Source organism: Sitodiplosis mosellana, unplaced genomic scaffold (genome assembly GCF_009176505.1).
Source record: "Sitodiplosis mosellana isolate CC-2019 unplaced genomic scaffold, AAFC_SMos_1.0 Smas_scaffold_2, whole genome shotgun sequence".
Taxonomy (NCBI): Eukaryota; Metazoa; Arthropoda; class Insecta; order Diptera; family Cecidomyiidae; genus Sitodiplosis; species Sitodiplosis mosellana.
Window position 1 is genome coordinate 3,646,806 of NW_022595245.1, and position 22,767 is coordinate 3,669,572.

Sequence of the window (22,767 nt, forward strand, 5' to 3'; positions counted from 1 at the left end):
GTGTCACTGACAGCTATCAAGCCATCACAGTGAAAAAATGTTCGTTCATCGGGTTGCCCGATAGGTGCGCGTGAACTGTCACTCTCAAGTGGTGCATCGGTCAACACAAGTGTCTGTGAGATGAGTTTGTTTTGCTTATTTTCTTTTTTTTAGGGCATGAAGTGCATATTTGTCATTAATAATTAGTGAAGAATTTTTTCGAGAGAGATTTTTTCGCAATGACTTCGTTAATTGAGAGTTATGAACAGCAGTATTCGGTACTCACGGCCGAAATAACATCCGAAATTGGCAAACTGAAGCGTATGCCAGCAGGTAAATAGTGACGATGAACATTGCATTGTTTCAAACATATTGTGCGTTATCTCACCGTGGGTCATTTTATTGGGTTTTTTTTACAGACAGTGAAAAACGTGAACAAATACGAGCAATAAATGCAAGCATCGATGAAGGTTTGGAATTGGTAAGTAGTTCAGAATTTCAATTCTGGTTATTATCGGAATTAGTTTTTTTTTATGCAATCGAAATTTCATGCTTTTTTCCTTCAAAATTCTATTGTTTTAGCTGGAGCAAATGGGCTTGGAGATACAAGACGTTGATTCAGCAACGAAAAGCAGTTTTACCTCCCGTTTGAATTGCTATCAAGCCGAATTGAAGCGGCTCACTCAGGAATTTCAAAATGCAAAAAATGAGACACAAATTCAAATGTACGATTCGTCCGACTTTGATGAACTAACCACAAGTGGTATAAGCAGTGGACAACAAAGGCGTTTGCTGGACAATTCAGAGCGTATCGAACGGACGGGCAATCGATTGACAGAGGGATACAAAACGATATTGGAAACGGAAAGTATTGGTGCAAGCATATTACAAGACTTATCATCACAACGGGAAACATTGAAAACATCACGTGCGAGGTTGCGAGAAGCCAATGAAGACTTGCGTCAATCGTCTCGAATCATGAATTCGATGATAATGCGATCGTTACGAGAACGTGCTGTTTTGTTTGGTGTTATAACTATCTTTGTTGTGGTGGTCATTTCCACATTCTACTATGCCGTTACCCATTAAATCGTTCGGTTCAGCGGCACAATTGGTCATTCCATGGATTCTAAATCAAACACGGTTTTTCCCCATAAACCAAATATATGATATACATATTTAACTTTTAACTCTGAGTACTTGTTTAATCATCATCAATTAATCTATTTTATCGTGTTGTTTTGAAAAGACTATTTTATTGTGTAAGCCAAAGCATTGTGAAATAAAGTCCAAGGCAAAATTGCAATTAAATTTTGTGTAGTTTTATATTTCTAAATAAACATCTTAAACTTATTTACAGAACAAGTGATCGCAAGTGGGAACATTTTATTTCTCTCCTAATGTTGACTCCATTGAATTGACTTAATGTCGATGCCTTCTTGAGACATTTCCCAAAGCGGTGACATTTCACGCAAACGTTGAACGTGTCGTATACACTTTTGTGCCGTGTATTCGACTTCTTCTTGTGTCGTGAAGCGACCGATGCCGAATCTGTAAAAAAAATGATGCCAATGGTTAGAATAGAACATTTCGTGAGTTTTTTTTACGGGACAAACCTAATTGAACTGTGTGCCAAGTCTTCGTCAGCTCCAATTGCCCGGAGTACATACGATGGTTCCAATGATGCTGATGTACAGGCTGAACCGCTGGACAAAGCGACATCTTTTAGTGCCATTAGAAGCGATTCGCCTTCCACAAAAGCAAATGACAAGTTTACACAACCTGGATATGTTTCAATTGGATCGCCATTTCTGATGACCTGTGGCAAGGCTCTATTGATTCGTTCGATCAGGATATTCGATAGATATTCGATCCATTTGTGATCATAGGTCATCTCCTTGAGTGCAATATCGGTAGCTGCACCAATTCCAACACACCTGAAAAGAGGACGAAAATTGTGTCATTGTTAAAATCATTGCATTCCATCAAAACAATCGTAAAGAATAAGTTTCTCTCACAAAACACTTGAAAAACACTCACAATGGCGTCGGTACTGTTCCACTCCTCAAACCACGCTCTTGTCCACCACCACTTTGTAGTGCTTCAACGCGAACACGAGGTCTGCGACGAACAAACAGCGCGCCAATACCTTTTGGACCATAGAGTTTGTGGCCAGATATTGACATCAAACTAATGTTCGATTCGTTTACATTGATTGGAATTTTGCCAACGGCTTGAGCGGCGTCAGTGTGAAAGAAAACATTTTTCGATTTGCATAGATCTCCAATGGCTGAAATTGGCTGCTTCACACCAATTTCATTGTTCACTGTCATTATCGAGACGAGCGATGTGTCTGGTGTGATGGCTTTCTCTAATTCCTCTAATCGAATGATTCCGTTTGTCTGCACAGGTAAATAGGTCACACGGAATCCTTCCGCTTCAAGGGCACGACAGGAATCCAATACGCATTTGTGCTCGGTTTGAGTTGTAATGACATGTTTCTTCTTTTCGCCGTAGAATCTGTGGGTGGATTTGAAGTTTAGTAGGTATTAAAATTGGCTTTTAGAATGGGAAACTTTTTTTGACAAGGGGAAAATATCTATGAAAAGTTCATACATATTTCATTCAAAAATGTTCAAAAATGTTCAAAAGCGTCAGATTTAAAATCAAAACTTCAACTTGTTTGTCACGTATAATTAATCTTCATTCAGAAAATTAGCAAATTGTCACTACTCCACAAAAATACCCCATTCACCATGTAAAACTGCTCGATTTCAAAACAAATCCCAAGTATGACTTTACGGCACCAGTTCATGTGCTAAAAAGGAACAAAAATAAATCCTGGTACAAATCCCTTACCTGGCAACACCCTTAACAGCAATATTATTCGATTCCGTAGCGCCTGACGTGAAAATAATCTCTTTTGGATCGGCTCCAATCAAAGTAGCCACTTGTTCACGAGCTGTTTCGACTGCTTTTTCTGACTCCCAACCGTATTGATGTGTGCGTGAGTGTGGATTCCCGTAGTAGTTCGTGAGATACGGTAGCATTGCATCCAATACTCTTGGGTCCTGTACAATTCAGATCATAAACCATGTAATCAATTCCAATGTTTATTGTCATAAATTCGTAAAAATGCTTACAAGTGGTGTGGTTGCCTGTGCATCCAAATATAATGGCCTGCCATCGATAGCCTCGTCACTGATTGCGAATTTGGTTTTTTGCTCTGAAAATCATATTGAACAAAGTTAAAGTTGAATCCTAACCTCCTTGCTCAATCAATGCATGTTTATAATTACCGTCGCCATAATTACGTCTCAATTGCGTAATTATCCGCAATTGATTTGATGTTGCATTTGATTGACCATTTCGAATGCCATGGCCAATAATTCGTGTGTATAGCCTTAACATAATTGCGCGACCGAATTGCCTCACTTTTTCAAAGAGATAAAAACACAAATACTCGATGTCGCCTATTTGCACGAAGTCTTATACACTGAACTAAACTACGCGATTAGAGCATGATCAAAACATTGACATACGATGGATTCGTTTAATCCACACAATTGACAGTGTGTTTGTCATTTTTCCACAGCACCAACACAACAGCAAAAAGAGAGTCTAACAAGAGCGAGAACTGTCATGCATTTCGCCTCGCTATCACAGTATTGTGTTGTTGTTGATTCCCCTCAACATAAAAAAAAACGTATCACCTTATTTACGCTTGTTCCGCCTCAATGAAAATAACAATGCACTTTCTTTGAGTGCAGTTTTGTTGTGCACATTCTACGCGCAAATACGGCGATACAACGAAACCGAAGGAAAACACAAGCAGTAACGCTAAGCAATTGTTATAATTCAATTAGAAACGGCATGAACAAAAGAAATTTGATACGGAAGTGCGAATGTCAGTTTTTGCTGGTGTTCTGTTGTATCTAACAGTGATTCACCACAATTACTCACTCCCAATTGAAAGGAAAAGTACATACAAAAAGTCATAAATTGGACACCACACAAAACAACAAACAACATCGAGATAAATTTTTGAAGAAAAAGAAAAAAACAATTGGCTGTCAAATGTGATTCATTTGTGATAAATACATGAGTTACATTCTCTTTCATCATTGTTGCTATTTTATGATCGGTGAAGAAAATCAGAAAGAAGACGAGTATTAACATAACAAGTTTTTGTGGTACCAAGTGTATCGCATCAATATAATTGAGTTCATTAAACTGATTTACTGCTGTGGTTTCTCTTTCAATTCAGTGTACAGTGTTTTGCACAAATCACGACCAATAAGCCAGAGCGGAGGCTTTTACACACTTAAAAATTAATTCAATTAGATTTTCCAGCACGACCAATCAACTAAATATACAATCGATATGCGAGCTGCAATGACACGTCGATCGCTTAGTGCATCGGAAGCCATTGATGAAGTTGATAGCCCAGTCGATGGCCTAGAAGATGGATCATTGTCAATTCCATCACAAACAACGGGCAACGTAACAGGTATTTACCGCATTCACACTCATACTCACCATGTGCACGTAATTGTTCATTGCCATTCATTTATATTTGATTTAGATGTGTGGCGTCGAACAACAGCAATAACTCGGCGCCCATTACCGCAGGATGGTTCAATTATAGTTCGTTTTGAAATTCCGTTTGCACATGTGATGCCGCCGCCGAATGAAAATGAAAATTCGACCATTAAAAAGTACGTGGTATACGATTTAAACATTCGTCAAGATTCTAACAGAATAACCGATGCCAATCCAGTGACTATTGAGCGCCGATACACAGATTTTCTGAAACTGTACGATGGCTTGCGCACTGAATATTCAGCCGCGATGAATACAATCCCATTCCCGAAGAAAGCGTTTCTCGGAAATTTCTCGAGTGCTTTAATAGCCGAACGAAGTGCCGCATTCGAAGCATTATTGGATCACATTATGAGCGTGAGCGATTTACGTGAATCGCCGACGTTTTTAGAATTTTTAAGAGATATTGAATTGACCAAGGCGTGCCGTTTATTGGACGAACGTCGCAATGAATTGGCAATACCCATTTTAGAAGATTGTTTTCGATTGTTGAACAAAATATTCATGGATCGTTCGAAATCGGTGCTTTTATTGCTGTGTCGTTTGGTGGCTGCTTGTACAACATCGCCCGTTCCGCATCCATCGGCTGAAAAATGGGCTGAATTGGCTTTGAGACGATACGACTCGGTTTCCGATGCCGATTTACTCACATTGTATATTCCGTTGCTGAATACTTGCGTCCATTTATGGTGGCAACGTGGACGCGACAACCAATATCTTCAAGATCGACTCAAAGCCATGGAGTGCAAGGGAATTCCAGTGAAAAATGGCAAAACATTGACACAAGCCATACACGCTCTAGACCCACGCACCGAAACTGTCTAAGCATATCACATGTGTGTCACAATCGTCTCTATTTGTACTAATATTTATCACCAGTGAAGCCTACTCTTCATTTGATCTATTTTTTTATCTCGATTCGTATTCTATCGATATTATTGTTGTTTTTTTCACTTTCATTCGTTTGTATCAATGTTAATTGTCGTTTAACATTTGCCACTATTTTCACCCTAAATCTTTAGTTTCTTTATGATTTATTTGTAGCATTCAATACTCTACCATAAATGAAACAAAATTACGTCGAAATTTTCTCAACACATTTTTTATTGTCTACACGATAACTCTATTTTATACGTACAAACGTACATATATTTACATTGTACACGTACTATCGGTATGAAGAAAAAAAAATAAAGCATTTGTATAGATATTCGAATATGCATTTTGTTTGCTTGTTGTGCCTCATATGCGTATTCCAAAGGCAGCTTGAAATTTTTATATAAAGAATGACCTTGACAAGGTTCAGCTCATTCTTAGAATATATGTATACTTGATATAATACTGGACGCCGAGAGAAATATTGTCAACATTTCAAACGTATGAGACGAGTCACATTTCTGTGAATGACCTACTCCACAATGGAATTTCATTTGAGACATTTATTCGTTTCCATGAATATTTCTTCGTTTGAATACAACATTAACATTGCTTATGTTGCGGTTGCGGTCATGTAATTTTATGAATAAATTTGTCGTAATGTGAACTTTCGCTACTTGGTCAAGGGATTGCAAATAAAATCGACAACATTCGACTAAAATAGACGTTAACGCAGCTGAAAAGGTTTGTAATGTTAATTAAAACAACATATATTTTTTCACCTTGCTTGAACTGGATTCTTTCGAGAACATTGGGCATTTGGTTATGAAAATTCAAAGCTAAGTTACATCTAGAAATTGGATTTTTAATATGAATTTCGTACGTTTCGATCGAGCTTGGTTCCGAAGGTTCCTATAAGAAATAAATGGTTCCATACCTTCAATCGTATGAATAAATGATTCAATGGCATTTGAAGACAACACAATACCTATTCTTATTTTCGGACGACATGAATTGAATTGGGCATTCAATTGTATGCGACAAAATTCCTCAACATTTCCTTCATTACACACACTTTTGATTAATGCTACGTTTTCTGGATCATTTTCGATTAATTGGAAATCAGGTGATTTGTTCAATGATAAAGATACGATTATTTTGATATTATCACCATCTGATTCACGAAAAAACAATGTTGAACATAAAATTTAATGTATGGATTGTATGCGCTTCACGCACAGAGACGCGTTAATTTGAGCATTTGCTGTGACATCAGCTAAATCGCTGCTACTTCAATTGAAGACAGCTCCACCGTTTGCCTTGAAATACATTTTATTGTTCATGGCACGTACTCACTTCGAAGCTACTGAATTGCTAATCGACTACCTCCAAAAATATTTTTCACCGGACATTCAGTAGCCCCAAAGAGAAAAAAAATTGTATAAAAAGTCGACGCTGTTCTGAGGATGGTATCAGTTTTCGTTTATCGCTCAAACAAACTAAACAACAAACCAACTATCAACATGTTCAAAGTTGTAAGTGAAGTTTCTTATTTGGAATAAAAACAAAATATTGAGTGGAGAATGTCAAGTAGTGCAGATTTTTGTGTGGATAAAATAAAAGCATTGAAGTTGCTGCACTGTTGCAGTGTTGCCTATTGTGTTCAAGAAAGGGATTTTTTAGTTAAGCATGACAAGGCTTGGCATCATATCAGAACAATGGCTAATTAATTTTGATTTCTTTCGGCAGATCGCTTTCGTCTTCATGCTTATCGCTTGCGCCTGCGCCAAGCCAAAGCCAGATATATTTTACAGTTCACCAGTTGTGACGGCTCCATTGGCTGCCAGTGTCTATAGCCGTGAGTTGCATTTTGATTTTGTCTTGCCTGCATTTTAAGTATCTTATGATGATATTAACTCACTTTTGAATACTTTTCCCATTACAGCATATGCATATGGCGCATACAGTGCTTATCCATCATACTACTCGGCCTACTCCCCATACTATGCATCAGCATACTCAGCATACGCTTCACCATACATCTTGTAAATCATATCACAGTGATTTCCAATAGTTGTACTACATTTGCTGATAGAATCAAATACTCTTTCCCGGCCCAAAACGAATCTAAATCAACGTTTTATTTTCAATTTGTAACCATTTGTGTGAAGAAAATCCAATAGCTGAAAATAAAATGCAAACATTTTTCTACTGAAACAAAATCGTTTTTTCTTTCTTACTTTTTCAAGTCTTAGAGAAAAATGCCAAAAATTCTCTTCTGCATAACTTTATCTGTGTATTTGGTAACTGTTGAGGTATAACAATAGATTAACGTATGATTATTAAATGGTTTTGCGGTTGTTGGTTGTGCTGCGGTTGATTGTATGGTGGTGAATGAGTGTGTGATACATTTGGCGGTGGTTCCAAAAACTCGTTTACATTTGGTGGATTTTCTTCGGGAAAGAAACGACTTGGTTCTTGATCAAATTCGGGAGGCGGTGATGATTGTGAGTCTGGTGAATGCGTATGATTCGGAGGGAGTCGAATAGCAAACACATTTGGATATCGTGGATCGGGTCTGTATATCATATCCGGGTACAGTGCACGCATAAAATTGATGAAAGAACCGGCATCAAATGGCGTGTGTGGCGAGTAATTCGGTGGTGCGTAATTCTGCGGAAAGTAATTCGGTGTAAATGGTTGTGGAAATCCATTTGGTCGATGCTCGTGCGGATAATTTGGATGTGAAGTGAATGGATTAATATTAAATGGATTGAATGAATTCGGACGCGGATAGTTTGGCTCTTGTCCAAATGGTGGTCTAACGTTGAATAAATTCAAAAGATCGCGTGGAACAAGAACGCGTAAGCCCAAAATTGGTGACTGTATCGGTATGAGATTATTGTTTGGCGAAGAACGCTGTGATCGATATCCATAGGATCTTTGAGGCCCGAACGAAGGTGTACGCCACGATGTGAATGGGAAAAATGTTCCCGTAGCAAAAGGCAACATCGAAAGCAGAAATATTAGCTGTAATAGAAAGAATGGGTTTGAAAAGAGTGAATACAATTTGAAGAATTCATATTGAAACCAAACGGAATGTAAATAATGAAGTTCAAGAATTCTTTCAACAACAAAAGTCAAAATAAGCGTGAGAAAAATTGTGTTATTGAAAATGCAATGAGAAACAAGATAACAAATACCACTTGCTTGTTTTTTTATACGCTTTTATCTTTGAGATTAGTTCCATAAATCGAACCTTCTTCATCACAGTATCGCATATTTACATACACATAAAAATTGATTGATTTCACACATTTGGTAATAGAAGAATAGAGCACGTAAAAAAAGAACTACGCAAATCGTATTTTATTCATTTTGCAGCTATACAATGGGTTGTACAATAAGGTCGCGCCATGCTATGCATCGTAATTAGATCGCTGCGGAATTGCATATAAACGTGAATGTTTGCTAACAAGTCTCGATCTGAAATACATGATACAGTTACACCATATATAACTTAATTATGCGTTGCCGATTTAACGTAAAACAAAGCAAAGTGTTGCATTGAGCCGATTGAAAATATATCAAATAAATCCGCGTGAGATGGAAATGAATGAATGAATGTGTAGTATTTTTGAATGTTGGGTGAATTTCTGCCAAATGCACTGAAAACGATCGTTTCGATGTTTGAACTGAGTCGTATCCAGTTCGGGTACATCACACATCTTCTTATTTACATACAAAGACAATTGAATGTTTCACTATGTGCACTGAATTATTCATGCTTTATTCAAACATGTGCCGATTTTGGCTCAAAAACATCGAACTGAATCTTGAAACTGATAACTTCTTTCGTTTTCATTATTTACGTTTGAATTCTGACCAAAAAAACATTTTCAATATTTATTACCATTTGCCGGATGATATCCATAATTTAGTGTATATGTCGTTGTATTTTTTCAAGAGAAACACACTGATCGTATCTGTACACTTTCCACTTATGGCAAAATAAAACAGCTCTTATCGACCAACACTTCGAATTCCTAATTTCGAATGTTCAAATAAATTATTTTGTTTTTATTTTTCAAATAATTGTTCGAAATGTACAAAACATCTCCTGAACAATAACTCGTTTGCCACACTTGGCTTGCTTCAATGCTCAACCGCCTCCAAACCTTTGCGCTTCAATCCAAAACCGAAATAAAAGACTAAAAACGGTTGCACTTTACTTTTATACGTAGAAAGAAATCCAAGTTACTTCCTCCTGCAATTGTAATTGTAGCTCTTGGCAATTTCAACAACAATAACAACAATTAACCAGAGCAGCGAATTTTCTCGCGGTATTTACCATAAAAAAAAACCAGAATAATTAAGATAAAGTGCAATACGAATCGCACCTACGCATTAATTTTATTTTAAGCAATTTAAGACCATTCTATTCAACCGCGGTGTATTCCGTAATTCGTATGTGTGTGTATATTTTGGTTCCATTTCATGATTCAATTTTAAAATCTCAATTAAATAATTTTAATTAAAGTGAAATCAAAAAGCTAGGGGGAAAAAATGCAACGCACCAATTTCAAATCGATTTCATTTGTTGTAATGTATGCCATTTCATACGTCTGAAGATTATTTCAGAATAATATAAATCAATCAGCATAGACACAATCTGTTTGAAATGGTATTTTTCAACTTTATTTATCTTTTTCGAGTGATCTTTTGTTTTTAATGCAGTGAGAATTTTTTTCGCTCTTTATAAGGCATTCAAATGATACGTTTTAGTACAAGTTTATCAATTTACAATGATCCAATTTTGGGAACATTGAATTTAGTTGCAATTTCATCCAAATTGGCTAGTTGACTTTCGTGGTAACGAATACCACCTTCTTTATCAACTTTTACCATGTGCGCGTGCTCCGGATCGCCTGGCACCAAAACTGGCTTTTCTTCATCCGCCTAAAACATACACAGAGGCGTTATGGTCAATTTTCTTCCAAATAATTTCGTTCATTATTTGTAAATGGTTATTATCATAATAATCATGATTATTGCAAATAATAAATTAATCGTTAATGATAGTCTAAATGTCCGTCTTACAGGTGGCAAATTCCGAAGAATTCCATTAAATTCGGTCATGCGTGTTTCGAAGCCTGGAGCAAAACAGTTTGGATCGACTGCAATAAACACTTGTCCAAGATTTGCTTCTTCATGGCTTGACCCATCTAGTGTCCATCTTCTTACGTTTGTTGCGAAGCTGGCTCCCGATGAAACACCCGTTAGTACATCGACAACAGCGCTTAGGCCGTAACCTTTTGAAAAGATAAGGGGAATTAGGTTTAATATTGACTTAATCTGGGAACACATTTCATAATTTATAATTTGAATGAGACTGATAACAAGTATTGATTTCATCATATCAAATCATCCATTTTAAATTGCCAAAATTACCTTTATATCCCGATGTAACCTCCATACCACCCAATGGCAAGAGTAAACTAGCGTCAAAAGCTTCAGCTGCGTCAGTGGTTTGATTGCCATTTTTGTCCAAAGCCCATCCCAGTGGAATTGGCGCTTGTTTGCGGCGTTGTACTTCAATCTTTCCAATAGCAACGGACGTTGTTGCCATGTCTTTGTGTGAAAATGTTAACAAAAATCAGTTAACAATTTATTTTTCAAACTAAAAAACCTACTGAGTGACTGAATTTTTTTTAATTGACCAGCATCCAAGTATAGTAACCACCTATCAGAATATACCCTAAAATCTGTAAAAATAATCATACCCAAGACAAGACTATCTCCATTTGTCGCTGGTGCTGCTAAACTCAGCGGATTCGTTCCCAATGCGGCGGATTTACTACGAGTTGGACATAACACCGGAGATGTATTTGTCATACTTATTCCGATTAATCCGTGCTCTTGAGCATAAATTGAGTGCCATCCAGCGATACCTTCATTTTTCGTGTATATAAACAATGAGTTATTTTTTTACTTTGGAGTTTTCAGATGATTTTTTTTTTGTTTGTGAACAACGAAAAAGATAAGATAAGGTTTGAGATAACATATCGCATAAAATTTTACCGTAATGATTTGAGTGATTTGCGCAAACCCATCCGACACCAACATTTTTCGCTTTTTTAATTGCCAAATCCATGCAGTATCTAACATTAAGAAAATTGGAATAAAAATGAATGTTTTACATTGCTTGTTGAATTCAATGTTCAATACTTACCGGCCGACCACTGCACCAAGCCCATTATTACCATTGACCCAAGCCGTTGCAGGCGATTCCTTGCGTGCAGAAAAATCGTCATTTTAATTTAAATTATTTAAATAAGGTAAAAAAAATTTCTTTGTCAACTTACTTTGATTGTGGTTGGCACAGCTGCCCCATCCATAGTACCAGTCTGGATGTCGTTCAAATACATTTCAAGTCGATTCATTCCATGGCTAAAGTGTCCACGATAGTCCGCAGCAACCAATAAATCAGCCATTAATTTAGCATGACTTACTGGAACTTTCAACGATTGAAAGCAGTCCACAATGAATCTTTGTGCCTCGGCAATTGGAATGATAGCCCGGTTTAAATTAGCTACATTAAAATTTTATGAACATAATGAAAATTCTAATAATGACATACGGTATAAAGTGTATTTGAGACACGATTTGTTTTCTTTTTGCTGTCAGAAATGATCACTGATCGTGATCAGGTTTTATTTAAATCGAGTTACTTAATTTTCAGAGTTAATATTATTATCATTTTTGTAACATTTAAAATTTACCCATTGTAGACGTTGCTGAAAAACACCGATAACTTGATAAAACGTAAACGTTCTGTTTGCAAATATAACAAGTGACTGACGATTAAAAAGTGAAATGAAAAAATCGCGTTGGAATATTTAAATTCAGTTGACATTTTGCGTATTCTATACAGTACCGTGCAAAAGTTTTGTAGCGAAACACATTTTTCATATCGAACGCCGTAATTCTCAGCATTGCCATATATGCTAATGAATTTTCCAGCCAAATTCATTCGCTTGTACATCGTTTAATGTTTCAAATGTCAAAGTTATAGAAAAAAAAGTGCCCACTATTTTCAGGAATCTTTAGGAATGTAAATTTTCACTTTTGTTACAATTTCAGGTTTGGAATATGAAGTTTATTGAATGATTGTTCTGTATTTGTACAATTTATCGTGTGTAATAACGGTAGTAATCATGTGCTTGGGGGCGAAACACCGATGGAAAATAGTGCTATTTCGTTCTTAATTAGCAAAATTGGCAGATATCAAAGAAAACCTTAGACTTATTTCTATGTGTATTAAATTGTGACAAAAACAATACAACACAATTAATAGCTTAAAAAAACAAAATTCAACAGTACAAAAAATTTCAAAATCACGTTTGAATTCAATTTGAATTCAATCTAAAAATAAAACAAAAACTTCATTTCTGTTCATTTAATGTTAGTCGTAATATAAAAACGTAAACAACATGTTAGCTGACACAACAACATGTGTTCTTATTACGTTGGCACAACTGTCAAAGTGACACTAGAACAATAAAAAACGTTGAAAGAACATTTAGCGCAATTATCAAAACAGTGTAGAATAAGGAGAAAACCATAAAAGCTATTGCGCAACAGTTGAAATGGAATGAAATAAGCAGTATGACCCTAGATCATGTGACCAAGGCATATTTGTAAATAATTCCATATGCTTCTTTATGAGTTGTGACCATAACTGATCATGTTAGTCTATACCAATTGGTCATTTTCATGCTTCGGCCTTTATTATTCAGATGAATTTGTGAATTCTATTTATCAACAGCTTCAAACTTTCCTGTCATACCCAAACTTTTGCACGGTACTGTAAATGACACACAGTGTAAATGATGTCATGAATATACCATTAAATTTAATTCAAATCTATTGATAGTATTCGTGCTGATAAAAGACCTTAAATGTGTGTTACCGACTCAAGTGCGATTGAAACATTCAGTGTTTGAATGTAACATTCAGTAGAATCGCAAGAATATGTGATGAAAGAGAATGAATATTAGTGTATGTGTATTGGTGAATAGACTTAAGTGAACACTTGAATTTACTCATCAATACATGCGCATTGTTGCCCATTCACTTTCCTCGCAAATTCGTTTGTTGAACTTACTACGTACTTATTCTACTGAACGTGACATCCAAACACTAGATGCGTCTTGGGTGAGAGAGAATATAGTAAACAACATAAAAATTGCGATGAGTTCTATTTTTCAGAACAAATCATTAAAATGAGCGAAATGTCGATTAATAGCTAAAATGTTCGTTAGTCAAGTAATGTTTAAAATTTTATTTGCAGCTTCTCCTAATTTGTGGGAATGTCCTTCGTTATGGATTTAATTTGAGCATTCGCATTGTGTTTTGACGCACTTATTTTTGTATTCTCCATGTCTGAGCCAATGAAATATTAATTAATGCCAATTTTGTGAAAATAATGGTTGTATCTGAACAATTAAACGTCAATTTGCCTATAATTTTGTACAACAGAAAAGTTCATTTTACATCGTTTGAACGCTTTATTGTTATTTTCGTTTGTAAAAGCAAGTAATACAATTGGAGACTATTTTCATGGATAGAATGTATCCATTTACGTGGATCCTATTTTGAAAACATTGAATTTTACTGCAATATCATCGAAATTGATTATTTGGCTGTCGTGATATCGAATGCCATCATCCTTATCAACTTTCTTCAAGTGTTTGCGCTTCGGATCGCCTGGAACCAAAACTGGCTTTTCTTCATCCACCTAAAATGTGCACAAACCATAAAACATTTTCTTTCATTATTAAATATTTTTTTTGTGTATATTCGAGCCGGTGTGACCAAATCCTTCCCTCAGAATACTTCAGGAATGAAGCGAAACATGGATTTTATCTACGAATAAAGAGCAAGAACGTAAGATTTTGAACCAAAGAGAAACAAAGTGTATCATAACAAATCAAGTTACAGTTTAAGACCAAAACTTGTTTTGTGTCACTTTGGTTTTCAAGTTATCGTTGATCTCGAGGAACATTTTTTGTGCATATCGCATTGCAGTATTACTGCGTAAAATACACGCACGGCGTTTAGAATCATTGCCAACTTCATACTGTTAAGACTATAAAAAACGCCAAAGAGTCGATCTCTAATTTCTGTTTATAACTATTTTTTTCGGTTGATAAGGACGATTAATACTTTCTTTGTGATGACAAAGAATTTTTTTGGTTCAAATGTAGATAAATTATCTAATACCAAGTAAGCTGGATTTTTTTCTAAGCAGGTATGGATTCCAGGCGGTAATGTACCCATCACACAAAATTTTGTATTAATATACGATTCGTGATCATGATATTGAACATATTTAGCATTTGTTATATGTTTCACTCATGTGCATTTCTTACACGTGATGCTGATGCGATGACTCATACTTTGAAGAACCAATTGTTTCACACTTCATAAATTATTCTTTAACAGAATCGCGAGCATTTTAACACTATTAGAACTGCGCCAGAATTGCTTCAAAATTTACACATTTTATGGCTGAAACCATTTGAAACCTAGCAAAAAGCGACTCATGACAATGATGGAGTCAAGAGCCGACTAACTGCTTTCAACTTCAATTAGATAAAGTAAGATTTAGCTTCTTCTTTTTTAATTTAATAATTTTCTAGTTTACTTTGGCAAGTTGATTTTTAGTTATAATTACAACGGTAATTGATAATTTAGTTTAGTTTAGCCTCCTTATGAATAAGATTCAAAAATAAGGAACAATCCTTTGGGATTTGTTTAGAAATATTTTTGAATGCAATAGAATATTTGTATTTCAATTTGTGTAAGTTTGTTTCCAATTGATTTTGATTCCTATCAAAAATCTACCAACTTTAGTTAATTATAGGCAACAACGGGACGAAAAATCCAAGAACTTCTTCTATATCAAAGCTATTTTCATAAAAAATGATTGTAATCTTGAAAGAATATGTTTATCTAAAAAAAAAGAAGAAGCGGAAGTGTGAGTTTGGACTTTATTTGGAATATTTATCATACTATTTCTAGTTTATTTGGTACTTTAATCCATGATATGGACTCCGGAATGTGGTCAAAAACAGGACACAATTGACATCATATTTTTTGTGAAGTGCTACACTAGAAAGAACCTCGAACATTGTCATTGTCAATGGGACAATTCTCGGATGACTCATCGATAATTATTGTTTACTTTCTTTTCAGAATATAATCGAGCATAAACACACACACAAATCGTATATTACAATGCCCCAAACGTCCATTCAAACAGTAATGTAAGTCAGTTGGAGATTATGCTTATGAGTCAGTTGATACTTTAAAGTGATAGCAAATAGTACTGAAACACCCACCGATAAAAATAGTCATAAGAAATTCGGCGAACCATTTTGGATGGCTCAGTTGTAAATCTTTGCTCGCAGGTTTCGGTTCATTCGCTTATCCTTGTGTTCAATAAAACTATGTTATAACGTTATATATTCATAAGTCAAAGAAAAACCGTCATATGGTTTCTTAGCGTTTTTCTTTCGTGCCTTCTCGCTCTTACATCTGCCATTTTCCATTTGGAATCATATGATACTACGCTCACCACTCAACTGTTTGCCGTGGTTCATTAAATCAGCACACATATAGATAGCATCTTTATTCTTCACAAAGCAATTTGTTGCGTAGCACAAGCACAAAGAAACTTTTCTGAAGAACCCATTAAAAACAACAATGCGAAATCGTTGATGATAAAGTACCGACAACCCGTGATAAGATTTGTGATTTTATGAAATAATTTAGGTGTTTTGATTAATTTCAAGAATTCAATGTATTTCAAAGTGTCAAAATGCCTTCAAGTATTCATTTCATACCAAAAGATGTAATCAGTTTATTGCTAATTGGATTGATAATTTTGAATCGTGTTATTTCCAAGATTCGATCAATATAACTGATGGAACGCACGAACCAGATGGCACAATAAAATTCAACAATATATCATTCTCCATGGATCAATATGCCAAAAATGATTATTTCCATATTAGCGAAGCGGTACGTGTTTTGTCGCCATCGTATTTGCGTGGATGTCCATGTAAATTCAAACCTTGTATTCGGCTTTGTTGTTCTATTGGGAAAATTTGGGATCGAAAGAGTAGCAGGAAAATCGGAGAAGTGTTTCCATGTAGAAATGATGAAGTGACCAACCGCTTGGAAGGTAAAATCATTGATGAAAATAACGGAGTCAAAACGGTTAAACTGAGTGAAATATTTTCATATGTAATACCCATGATGCCCAGTTTAAACTATTATGTTGTGAAAACATATCAAATAACACAAGTAAAACTTAATTAAACTCCAATAATCGCAATATTTTGTTAGCATACCTACTTTTAGACTGGGGAAATCATCGCAGAGGATCAGTTGTATAATCATCGAAAATATTGTCTGCTTGCTAAAGCAGACACATTCACCAACAACATTGAACTTACCGCTCTTGTAACAAACAAAAAAAAAGATTCAATCGAAGCTACTGTTTGTGCTATAGGTATAGAATCTCGTATTTATTTACGATTGGAACTGAATACCACGCACATAACTATAACCCTTGTCTCGATTCTTACCAAATAGGAACGACTCTATTGGTGATGTTTATATCCATCACTATATCCATCTATATTTGTATACCCGAGCTACGTAGTTTACATGGCATGTGTTTTAGGGCGCTGCTCAGTGTACGCTATTTTGGAAAATTAATAGCACCACTAGCTTGGATTATGTGGATCAATGAAAAAAAATGTGCAAACCTTTTGCAGCGATTTATATTGCATCCACACAAATCAGAAAATCTATGTAGTTGGAGATGTTGGGAATTGTCGAAAAATCAATAAAATCACCAAAATTAGACTCATTTTCATAGAAATTATCGTATGTTTCGGCTTGACTTCGCTTTATTTTCAATTCTTAAAATTGTTCATTAATTTTTATAACGATTCATCAAAAAAATCACATTTGGTGGATACAAGTGGGCAAAATGTCCGAAAAATTCTAAATTTTTTCAGTTTTTCGACCATAACTCGCGAGGAATACATTTTTTTCGCTCACTCTCTTCTTAAAAATTATAGCCAAAAAAAATTTAATAACTCTTCAGAACACATCAACTCGAAAAAACCACATCCAGTCCACTTTATTGGCTGAAAATCAATTTTGGCTACCAAACAACATTTTTGAGCATTTTTTGAATTCTTATAACTCCTCAATTGATCAAAATAGAGCAATGGAGTCTGGAACAACTTTGTAGTACTGCTCAAGAGCTTTGCAGGCCAAGTTCTAAAAGTACTAAAACAGTACTAAAAATGTACTAAAATGATTTTAGGCATTCGATCTTTATAACTTTAAATTTAAGTTTATTAGGTTAAATATACGCAATTTTATCTCTATACATATAAAAGTGGACGCGTTTGCTTTGCTTTGCCAAACACCAACGACTGTTCTGATCAAGTAAGGAGTTGCATGGCAGGTTTAAGTCAACACAAAACGGCAAATGAGGCACACAATCAAGTTGTTCAAGCGTGAAATAAATACAATAAAAAATATTCTTCAAAAGGACATGTGTGCCCACTTCACAACGTTCCAAAACATGGTTGATATGAAGAATTGGAGGTTTTTTCCACAAAAATTATTTTTATCTGCTTTTAGTCCCTGCTCTTTTTTTATTGGGGATTGAATTCATTTCCTTAATTATTATAAATGACACCATTAATTAATTTATTATCAAGTGATATTTGGAGATTAATTACGTTTCGTATTATATAAAAATGATGCATGGCTGAAAGCATACCAGATCTTTAGTCATGCATATCCTGATTGGCATCGATAAAATGGTTGATGAATTTTTTTCATCCGTAAGTCACAGGCATTACGATATTTTTATATAATTTTGAATGATACGCTTCCGTCATTTATTATTTTTGGATGAGAATAACTTATTCATTTTGAAATGCGTTATCAGTGGAACCGGCTAAACGCTCGTCAGTTGCGGACCTATAGCAAAAAAAAAATGCTGAAGAAACGATTTCTTGATCGCCCGCTGTGATGTAATTTTCTTGCTATAAATTGTTCGAAACCGTTAGAAGTTTAGCCAGTTTATCGGTTACATCGCATCATTTCTGGGAAGTAATATAAAGCATAAATTAAGTAGGGCAAACCAGTAACATGAAACATAAATGTAACAAATAGGCTAGACACATATTAATTTTACATGCCGTCGTCTACAAAATCAACAGCTTTATCATTATGACATCACTTACATTAAATTACCGAATATATCAATCTTACAATTTATAAAAGATATTTGCGCGTAAATTTATCTCATTGATGGACCATATATTTGAAAAATGAAATAAAATATTTAAAAAAAAATGAAAATGGTTTTGTATTTACTCGGATTATTGATGCTATTTCAATTGCTGCCCACAGCATAATATTTGGAAGAGAATTTCATTCAAAAATAGAGAAGATAAGTCAATCTCAACATAGACACTTGAGATTTGCGCCGAAATTCATTATTTATGCAAACGAATTATTCAGACCAAATATAAATAGATGCGTCAAATTCAACATTAATTTTTTTATTGCTTTTATCCATTTTTCATTTTCGCGTCTACCAATCCATCCATTTTTTTTTCGGACAATATCCCGCATAAATGCCATAAAACCGTTTACACGATAGCGTTTACTAATAGTTCGTATGGTAATGGCTCCAAGTGGAAAGAGTGGTGAACGCCGTCAATAAAACGTGTTAGTGACTTCATTGTTTTTTTTTTCTTTTTTAGGATCCAAAACTATGGAGTCAAATATATATAAAGTCAGTTACCACCCAGTCTATAACAAATTTTTTGTTAAGCCACTGTGCAGTAGCGTGTATCCACGCGTTAGTCCTGTGTGATGCTTTGAGCTGGTAGCAAGTGGTGTCAAAATGCTCAGCAATAAATGTGATAGCAATCAAAAAGGCAGTGAATTACAATCGTTATGTTCAGTCTTGGGCGTTCGGTCAGAGGATTAGGTTTGTTCAACATTATTGCAATGAATTAGTTTGTTTGCGCACGTGATACGTGTGGAAATAATTCTATTGTTTAAATCAAAATAAAATATTTCAAAAAAAAATTATCAAAACCAACGAGTGGAAAAAAAGTGAAAACCAAAAAAAAAAATTATAACATATGTGCGTTGAGTAGATTTGCAGTTGTGGTTTTATCTTTAATTAATTCGCGGTTTATTTTTTCCATTTGTGGCTGTCAATCATGAGAATAAACTCGATTGAAAATTGATGAATATTTAATGTGTTTGCCTCTGACAAAATGAGTTCAAGAGTTCATTTGATACCGAAAAACGTGATGGGTGTGCTACGGATTCTGATAATTCAGTTGATTTCTCTGAATTGGAGCGGTGCAACCTCAATTACTACAGGCTTACCGTGCAATTTTCACGATTCAATCAATATTACTGATGGATTACTCGGCAAAGACGATTCGATACAATTCAATGGGATCATATTTCCAAGAGGTCAATATGCGGAAATAGATTATATCCTGGTTAATGGAACGGAACGTAGTCCAGTGTCATCACATCGACGAGGATGTCCGTGCAAAGTTAAAACTTGCATTCGGCTTTGCTGCTCACCTGGAAAAGTTTTCGATTCAAAATTGGGAGTAAAAGAAATCGGGGAGTTGTTCAAATGTGCAAATAATGATAAAGCCAAAAACTTAACGTTTGAAATCCGGGAGAAAAATAACAAAATGGAAAAAGTTAACTTGAACGAAGAGTTTTCATATGTGATCGCTACGTCACCAAAAGATGATTATTTTTATGGTAAAAAATGGGAGATAAAACATGTACGTAAAGATTTTATTTAAAAAATAAAAAATATGATTTCTAGCTTAAATTTTGCCACTTTCAAATTCCATCTGTTTTGCTCAGACTGTCGTGCTGACTCGTTTGTGTGCTAGGGTCTTCTGACTCTAATTCGCAATCAATTGATCATTTGCGATTAATACAATAATGTATCTAGTTGACAATTTAAGTCAGACGCCCCTAGTTCGTGTGCGTGATGCCGTTAGAGTGAATGACACAAGAACCGTGAAACTAATTTATTTGTTCTTTAATTCTAAATTTCGCAAAAACTTCATAAAATTATCCACAGACTGGTGAAGTTCTGGATATGGGCGAGTTGTACGATCATCAAAGCTATTGTTTGCTAAAATATTTCGATCAAATGACTGGCGAAATTAAATTGAATGTTCTCATATCTGACAAAGTAGACGATGCGTATAGCGAAAAGGATTTAATTTATGCCATAGGTACTTGATGCTACCAATATTTAGTAGACAACGATAAATTAATTTAATTTCAAATTTTCTCATAATCTTCCATCCGAATAGCTATGCTGATATCAGTGTCATTTATTGCTGCAACCTTTTTGGTATACATTTTGTTGCCGGATTTGCGTAATTTACATGGAAAATGTCTTCTCGGTTATCTGTCCGGGCTAATAGTTGGGTATTCTTTGTTGACTTGGATAAAACTCAACGGGTGGCATAAAAATGACCCAATTTCTCGTAAAATGATTGGCCTTATTACATACTTTTCTCTGTTATCTGCCTTTTTCTGGTCAAATGTCATTAGCTATGACTTGCATCGTAATTTTCGGTAAATATTTTTTCGCAAGAAGTTATGCTTTATATTTTGCCATAAATGAAATTGTACGATTAATTGTTTTCAGCGCAATACGCTCCAAAATTTATTCCGAACGCAAGAGATTCGTTGCATACATGATTTATGCTTGGGGATCACCATTTCTTCTAACAATAATCGCTGTAGTTCTTGACTTTACCGAACCACTACCAGATTATTTACTACCAGGCATTGGAACGAAATCGAATTTTTTAAAACCTTCAAAAGGTAGGAGGAAAACCCACACACAGAGAAAACAATCAATTTTGTATAAAGCAAAATTTCAATCAAAACCGTTCATGTTTCAGATGGAAAACTTTCGCCATTCCTATACTTTTATATGCTCATTTTAATCATATTTTCGGCCAATGCTGTGTTATTTGTTGTGACAGCGTTTAAAATTCGTCGAGCACAACGAGAAATATCTAAAATTACATCACAAGAAGAAAGTGCACGCCATCAGAGCCATTTGAATAATGAGAAAGACAAGTAAGTGAACTTGCAAACGTCGTGATATTAATTCAATGCATAATTTATTTTCAAATGATTTGTTTACAGTCTGGTATTATTTATGCGACTGTTTATTATCATGGGAGTCTGTTGGATTATGGAAGCGATTGAATATTTGACTCAAGACCCAAACAACGCAAATTCAAACTGGCTCGTTATAATGATGGACATTTGGAATCTGCTGCAAGGACTCATCGTATTCATACTCTTTGTGATGAAACGTCGTGTGCTGATTTTATTGAAGAAAAAGTTTGTGTTGAAAATAGATTGATTTTTATGAACCAATAATTATTAAAATTTATTGAAATTCAATCCGTTAAAAGCTCCATTTGGTTTGTGAAAACTTTCATTCACACCTCATTCTGAACATAGATACAGGGGAATGCGTGGCACAACTGGAACATCAAATGGAAGTTCCCGAACGCGCAGCTCTTCTACAAAAACAACAAATACGGATTCACAAGTATCTCGCGACACTCCAATTCAATGATATCTTTCAAGCTATTTGAAAATTTATTTTAAACCTACCTCTACATGTCAATTAATTTTACCAAAGATGTGATTTTTTATGTGTTCGTGTATCATGGATGTCAAATAAATTTGCGTAAAAAGTATAAAAAAGCAATTTTCTTCTGATTTTCATTTTATTTCAAATATTTTAGCAAGATTTTTAATTTTTTGTTTGGCTTCTGACTCAAAAATGAAAACGAACAATTTCTAACTGTTTTAATAAGAAATTTGTATTTAGGTAAGATTTAGCCCAAAATCGAGTTTCAACCGTGCAAAACTGTGAGTAACTTCCTTTGAATTGAGATTAATTTGTTTTATGAAATGATAAATGAATTGCGTCTTTATTCAATGTGCGTTTTCATTGAAACGGCTTGTTTTGATTGCTTCTCCTAATCCAGCATATGGGCCGCAATTGTTATCTAATTGGCTTGAAAAAATCAGAAAGTTGAAAACAAAGAAAGTTTCAATGGAACATGATCAGAGATTAAACTTCTTTTGATTAGTTGCCAAAAATAGGCGGCATGC

General features: G+C 35.0%; 7 protein-coding genes across 9 annotated transcripts; 4 read left to right on the forward strand and 3 right to left on the reverse strand.

The window, feature by feature from the left end:
- Window positions 1–16: 16 nt before the first annotated feature.
- Window positions 17–1,290, forward strand: LOC129565040 (vesicle transport through interaction with t-SNAREs homolog 1A). The gene is made up of 3 exons (XM_055439386.1): window positions 17–312; window positions 399–460; window positions 562–1,290. The coding sequence occupies exons 1-3, from the start codon at window positions 219–221 to the stop codon at window positions 1,066–1,068; spliced, it is 663 nt and encodes a 220-aa protein (XP_055295361.1). The 5' UTR covers window positions 17–218; the 3' UTR covers window positions 1,069–1,290.
- LOC129565035 (cysteine desulfurase, mitochondrial) lies at window positions 1,280–3,632 on the reverse strand. Its single transcript, XM_055439380.1, has 6 exons — window positions 3,279–3,632; window positions 3,123–3,205; window positions 2,839–3,050; window positions 2,020–2,499; window positions 1,596–1,916; window positions 1,280–1,530 (listed from the first exon to the last, which is right to left on the reverse strand). The coding sequence occupies exons 1-6, from the start codon at window positions 3,388–3,390 to the stop codon at window positions 1,377–1,379; spliced, it is 1,362 nt and encodes a 453-aa protein (XP_055295355.1). The 5' UTR covers window positions 3,391–3,632; the 3' UTR covers window positions 1,280–1,376.
- A 725-nt stretch (window positions 3,633–4,357) lies between these two features.
- Window positions 4,358–5,797, forward strand: LOC129565038 (sorting nexin-21). Its single transcript, XM_055439384.1, has 2 exons — window positions 4,358–4,489; window positions 4,565–5,797. Exons 1-2 carry the CDS (start codon window positions 4,363–4,365, stop codon window positions 5,404–5,406), a joined length of 969 nt encoding a protein of 322 aa, XP_055295359.1. The 5' UTR covers window positions 4,358–4,362; the 3' UTR covers window positions 5,407–5,797.
- Window positions 5,798–6,835: 1,038 nt separating this feature from the next.
- Window positions 6,836–7,679, forward strand: LOC129565045 (uncharacterized). 2 transcript variants are annotated; one of them, XM_055439392.1, is made up of 3 exons: window positions 6,836–6,992; window positions 7,207–7,315; window positions 7,403–7,679. In XM_055439392.1, the coding sequence occupies exons 1-3, from the start codon at window positions 6,924–6,926 to the stop codon at window positions 7,504–7,506; spliced, it is 282 nt and encodes a 93-aa protein (XP_055295367.1). In that variant the 5' UTR covers window positions 6,836–6,923; the 3' UTR covers window positions 7,507–7,679. The 2 variants fall into 2 exon arrangements, with proteins under 2 accessions (XP_055295367.1, XP_055295366.1); XM_055439391.1 differs by lacking the exon at window positions 6,836–6,992 and adding an exon at window positions 6,999–7,139.
- Window positions 7,680–7,712: 33 nt separating this feature from the next.
- Window positions 7,713–10,007, reverse strand: LOC129565039 (uncharacterized). The gene is made up of 2 exons (XM_055439385.1): window positions 9,371–10,007; window positions 7,713–8,487 (listed from the first exon to the last, which is right to left on the reverse strand). The coding sequence occupies exons 1-2, from the start codon at window positions 9,389–9,391 to the stop codon at window positions 7,786–7,788; spliced, it is 723 nt and encodes a 240-aa protein (XP_055295360.1). The 5' UTR covers window positions 9,392–10,007; the 3' UTR covers window positions 7,713–7,785.
- A 121-nt stretch (window positions 10,008–10,128) lies between these two features.
- On the reverse strand, window positions 10,129–12,958 carry LOC129565037 (uncharacterized oxidoreductase YjmC). 2 transcript variants are annotated; one of them, XM_055439382.1, is made up of 9 exons: window positions 12,395–12,890; window positions 12,240–12,291; window positions 11,823–12,049; window positions 11,690–11,748; window positions 11,539–11,618; window positions 11,241–11,408; window positions 10,909–11,088; window positions 10,558–10,769; window positions 10,129–10,416 (listed from the first exon to the last, which is right to left on the reverse strand). In XM_055439382.1, the coding sequence occupies exons 1-9, from the start codon at window positions 12,500–12,502 to the stop codon at window positions 10,258–10,260; spliced, it is 1,245 nt and encodes a 414-aa protein (XP_055295357.1). In that variant the 5' UTR covers window positions 12,503–12,890; the 3' UTR covers window positions 10,129–10,257. The 2 variants fall into 2 exon arrangements, with proteins under 2 accessions (XP_055295357.1, XP_055295358.1); XM_055439383.1 differs by having other exon boundaries at window positions 12,240–12,958.
- Window positions 12,959–19,388: 6,430 nt separating this feature from the next.
- On the forward strand, window positions 19,389–22,250 carry LOC129565034 (G-protein coupled receptor Mth2-like). The gene is made up of 7 exons (XM_055439379.1): window positions 19,389–20,384; window positions 20,693–20,849; window positions 20,931–21,198; window positions 21,272–21,450; window positions 21,531–21,711; window positions 21,781–21,981; window positions 22,105–22,250. The coding sequence occupies exons 1-7, from the start codon at window positions 19,851–19,853 to the stop codon at window positions 22,220–22,222; spliced, it is 1,638 nt and encodes a 545-aa protein (XP_055295354.1). The 5' UTR covers window positions 19,389–19,850; the 3' UTR covers window positions 22,223–22,250.
- Window positions 22,251–22,767: the final 517 nt, after the last annotated feature.

Bases quoted from the DNA above. Each gene is read 5' to 3' on its own strand.
- LOC129565040 (XM_055439386.1), top strand. From the start codon at position 219: ATGACTTCGTTAATTGAGAGTTATGAACAGCAGTATTCGGTACTCACG. The intron at 313-398 runs GTAAATAGTGAC...TTTTTTTTACAG, and splicing joins ACTGAAGCGTATGCCAGCAG to ACAGTGAAAAACGTGAACAA. The intron at 461-561 runs GTAAGTAGTTCA...CTATTGTTTTAG, and splicing joins TCGATGAAGGTTTGGAATTG to CTGGAGCAAATGGGCTTGGA.
- LOC129565038 (XM_055439384.1), top strand. From the start codon at position 4,363: ATGCGAGCTGCAATGACACGTCGATCGCTTAGTGCATCGGAAGCCATT. The intron at 4,490-4,564 runs GTATTTACCGCA...TATTTGATTTAG, and splicing joins AACAACGGGCAACGTAACAG to ATGTGTGGCGTCGAACAACA.
- LOC129565037 (XM_055439382.1), bottom strand. From the start codon at position 12,502: ATGTACAAGCGAATGAATTTGGCTGGAAAATTCATTAGCATATATGGC. The intron at 11,409-11,538 runs GTAAAATTTTAT...CGAAAAATGAAG, and splicing joins AAATCACTCAAATCATTACG to GTATCGCTGGATGGCACTCA. The intron at 10,770-10,908 runs GTAATTTTGGCA...TCTTTTCAAAAG, and splicing joins GGTTACATCGGGATATAAAG to GTTACGGCCTAAGCGCTGTT.
- LOC129565039 (XM_055439385.1), bottom strand. From the start codon at position 9,391: ATGGATATCATCCGGCAAATG. The intron at 8,488-9,370 runs GTAATAAATATT...TTTCTATTACAG, and splicing joins TGGATATCATCCGGCAAATG to CTAATATTTCTGCTTTCGAT.
- LOC129565045 (XM_055439391.1), top strand. From the start codon at position 7,041: ATGTCAAGTAGTGCAGATTTTTGTGTGGATAAAATAAAAGCATTGAAG. The intron at 7,140-7,206 runs GTTAAGCATGAC...TTCTTTCGGCAG, and splicing joins TTCAAGAAAGGGATTTTTTA to ATCGCTTTCGTCTTCATGCT. The intron at 7,316-7,402 runs GTGAGTTGCATT...TTCCCATTACAG, and splicing joins GGCTGCCAGTGTCTATAGCC to CATATGCATATGGCGCATAC.
- LOC129565034 (XM_055439379.1), top strand. From the start codon at position 19,851: ATGAGTTCAAGAGTTCATTTGATACCGAAAAACGTGATGGGTGTGCTA. The intron at 21,199-21,271 runs GTAAATATTTTT...AATTGTTTTCAG, and splicing joins GACTTGCATCGTAATTTTCG to CGCAATACGCTCCAAAATTT. The intron at 21,451-21,530 runs GTAGGAGGAAAA...TTCATGTTTCAG, and splicing joins TTTTTTAAAACCTTCAAAAG to ATGGAAAACTTTCGCCATTC.
- LOC129565035 (XM_055439380.1), bottom strand. From the start codon at position 3,390: ATGTTAAGGCTATACACACGAATTATTGGCCATGGCATTCGAAATGGT. The intron at 2,500-2,838 runs GTAAGGGATTTG...ATCCACCCACAG, and splicing joins GCTGTTAAGGGTGTTGCCAG to ATTCTACGGCGAAAAGAAGA. The intron at 1,531-1,595 runs GTTTGTCCCGTA...TTTTTTTTACAG, and splicing joins TTGGCACACAGTTCAATTAG to ATTCGGCATCGGTCGCTTCA.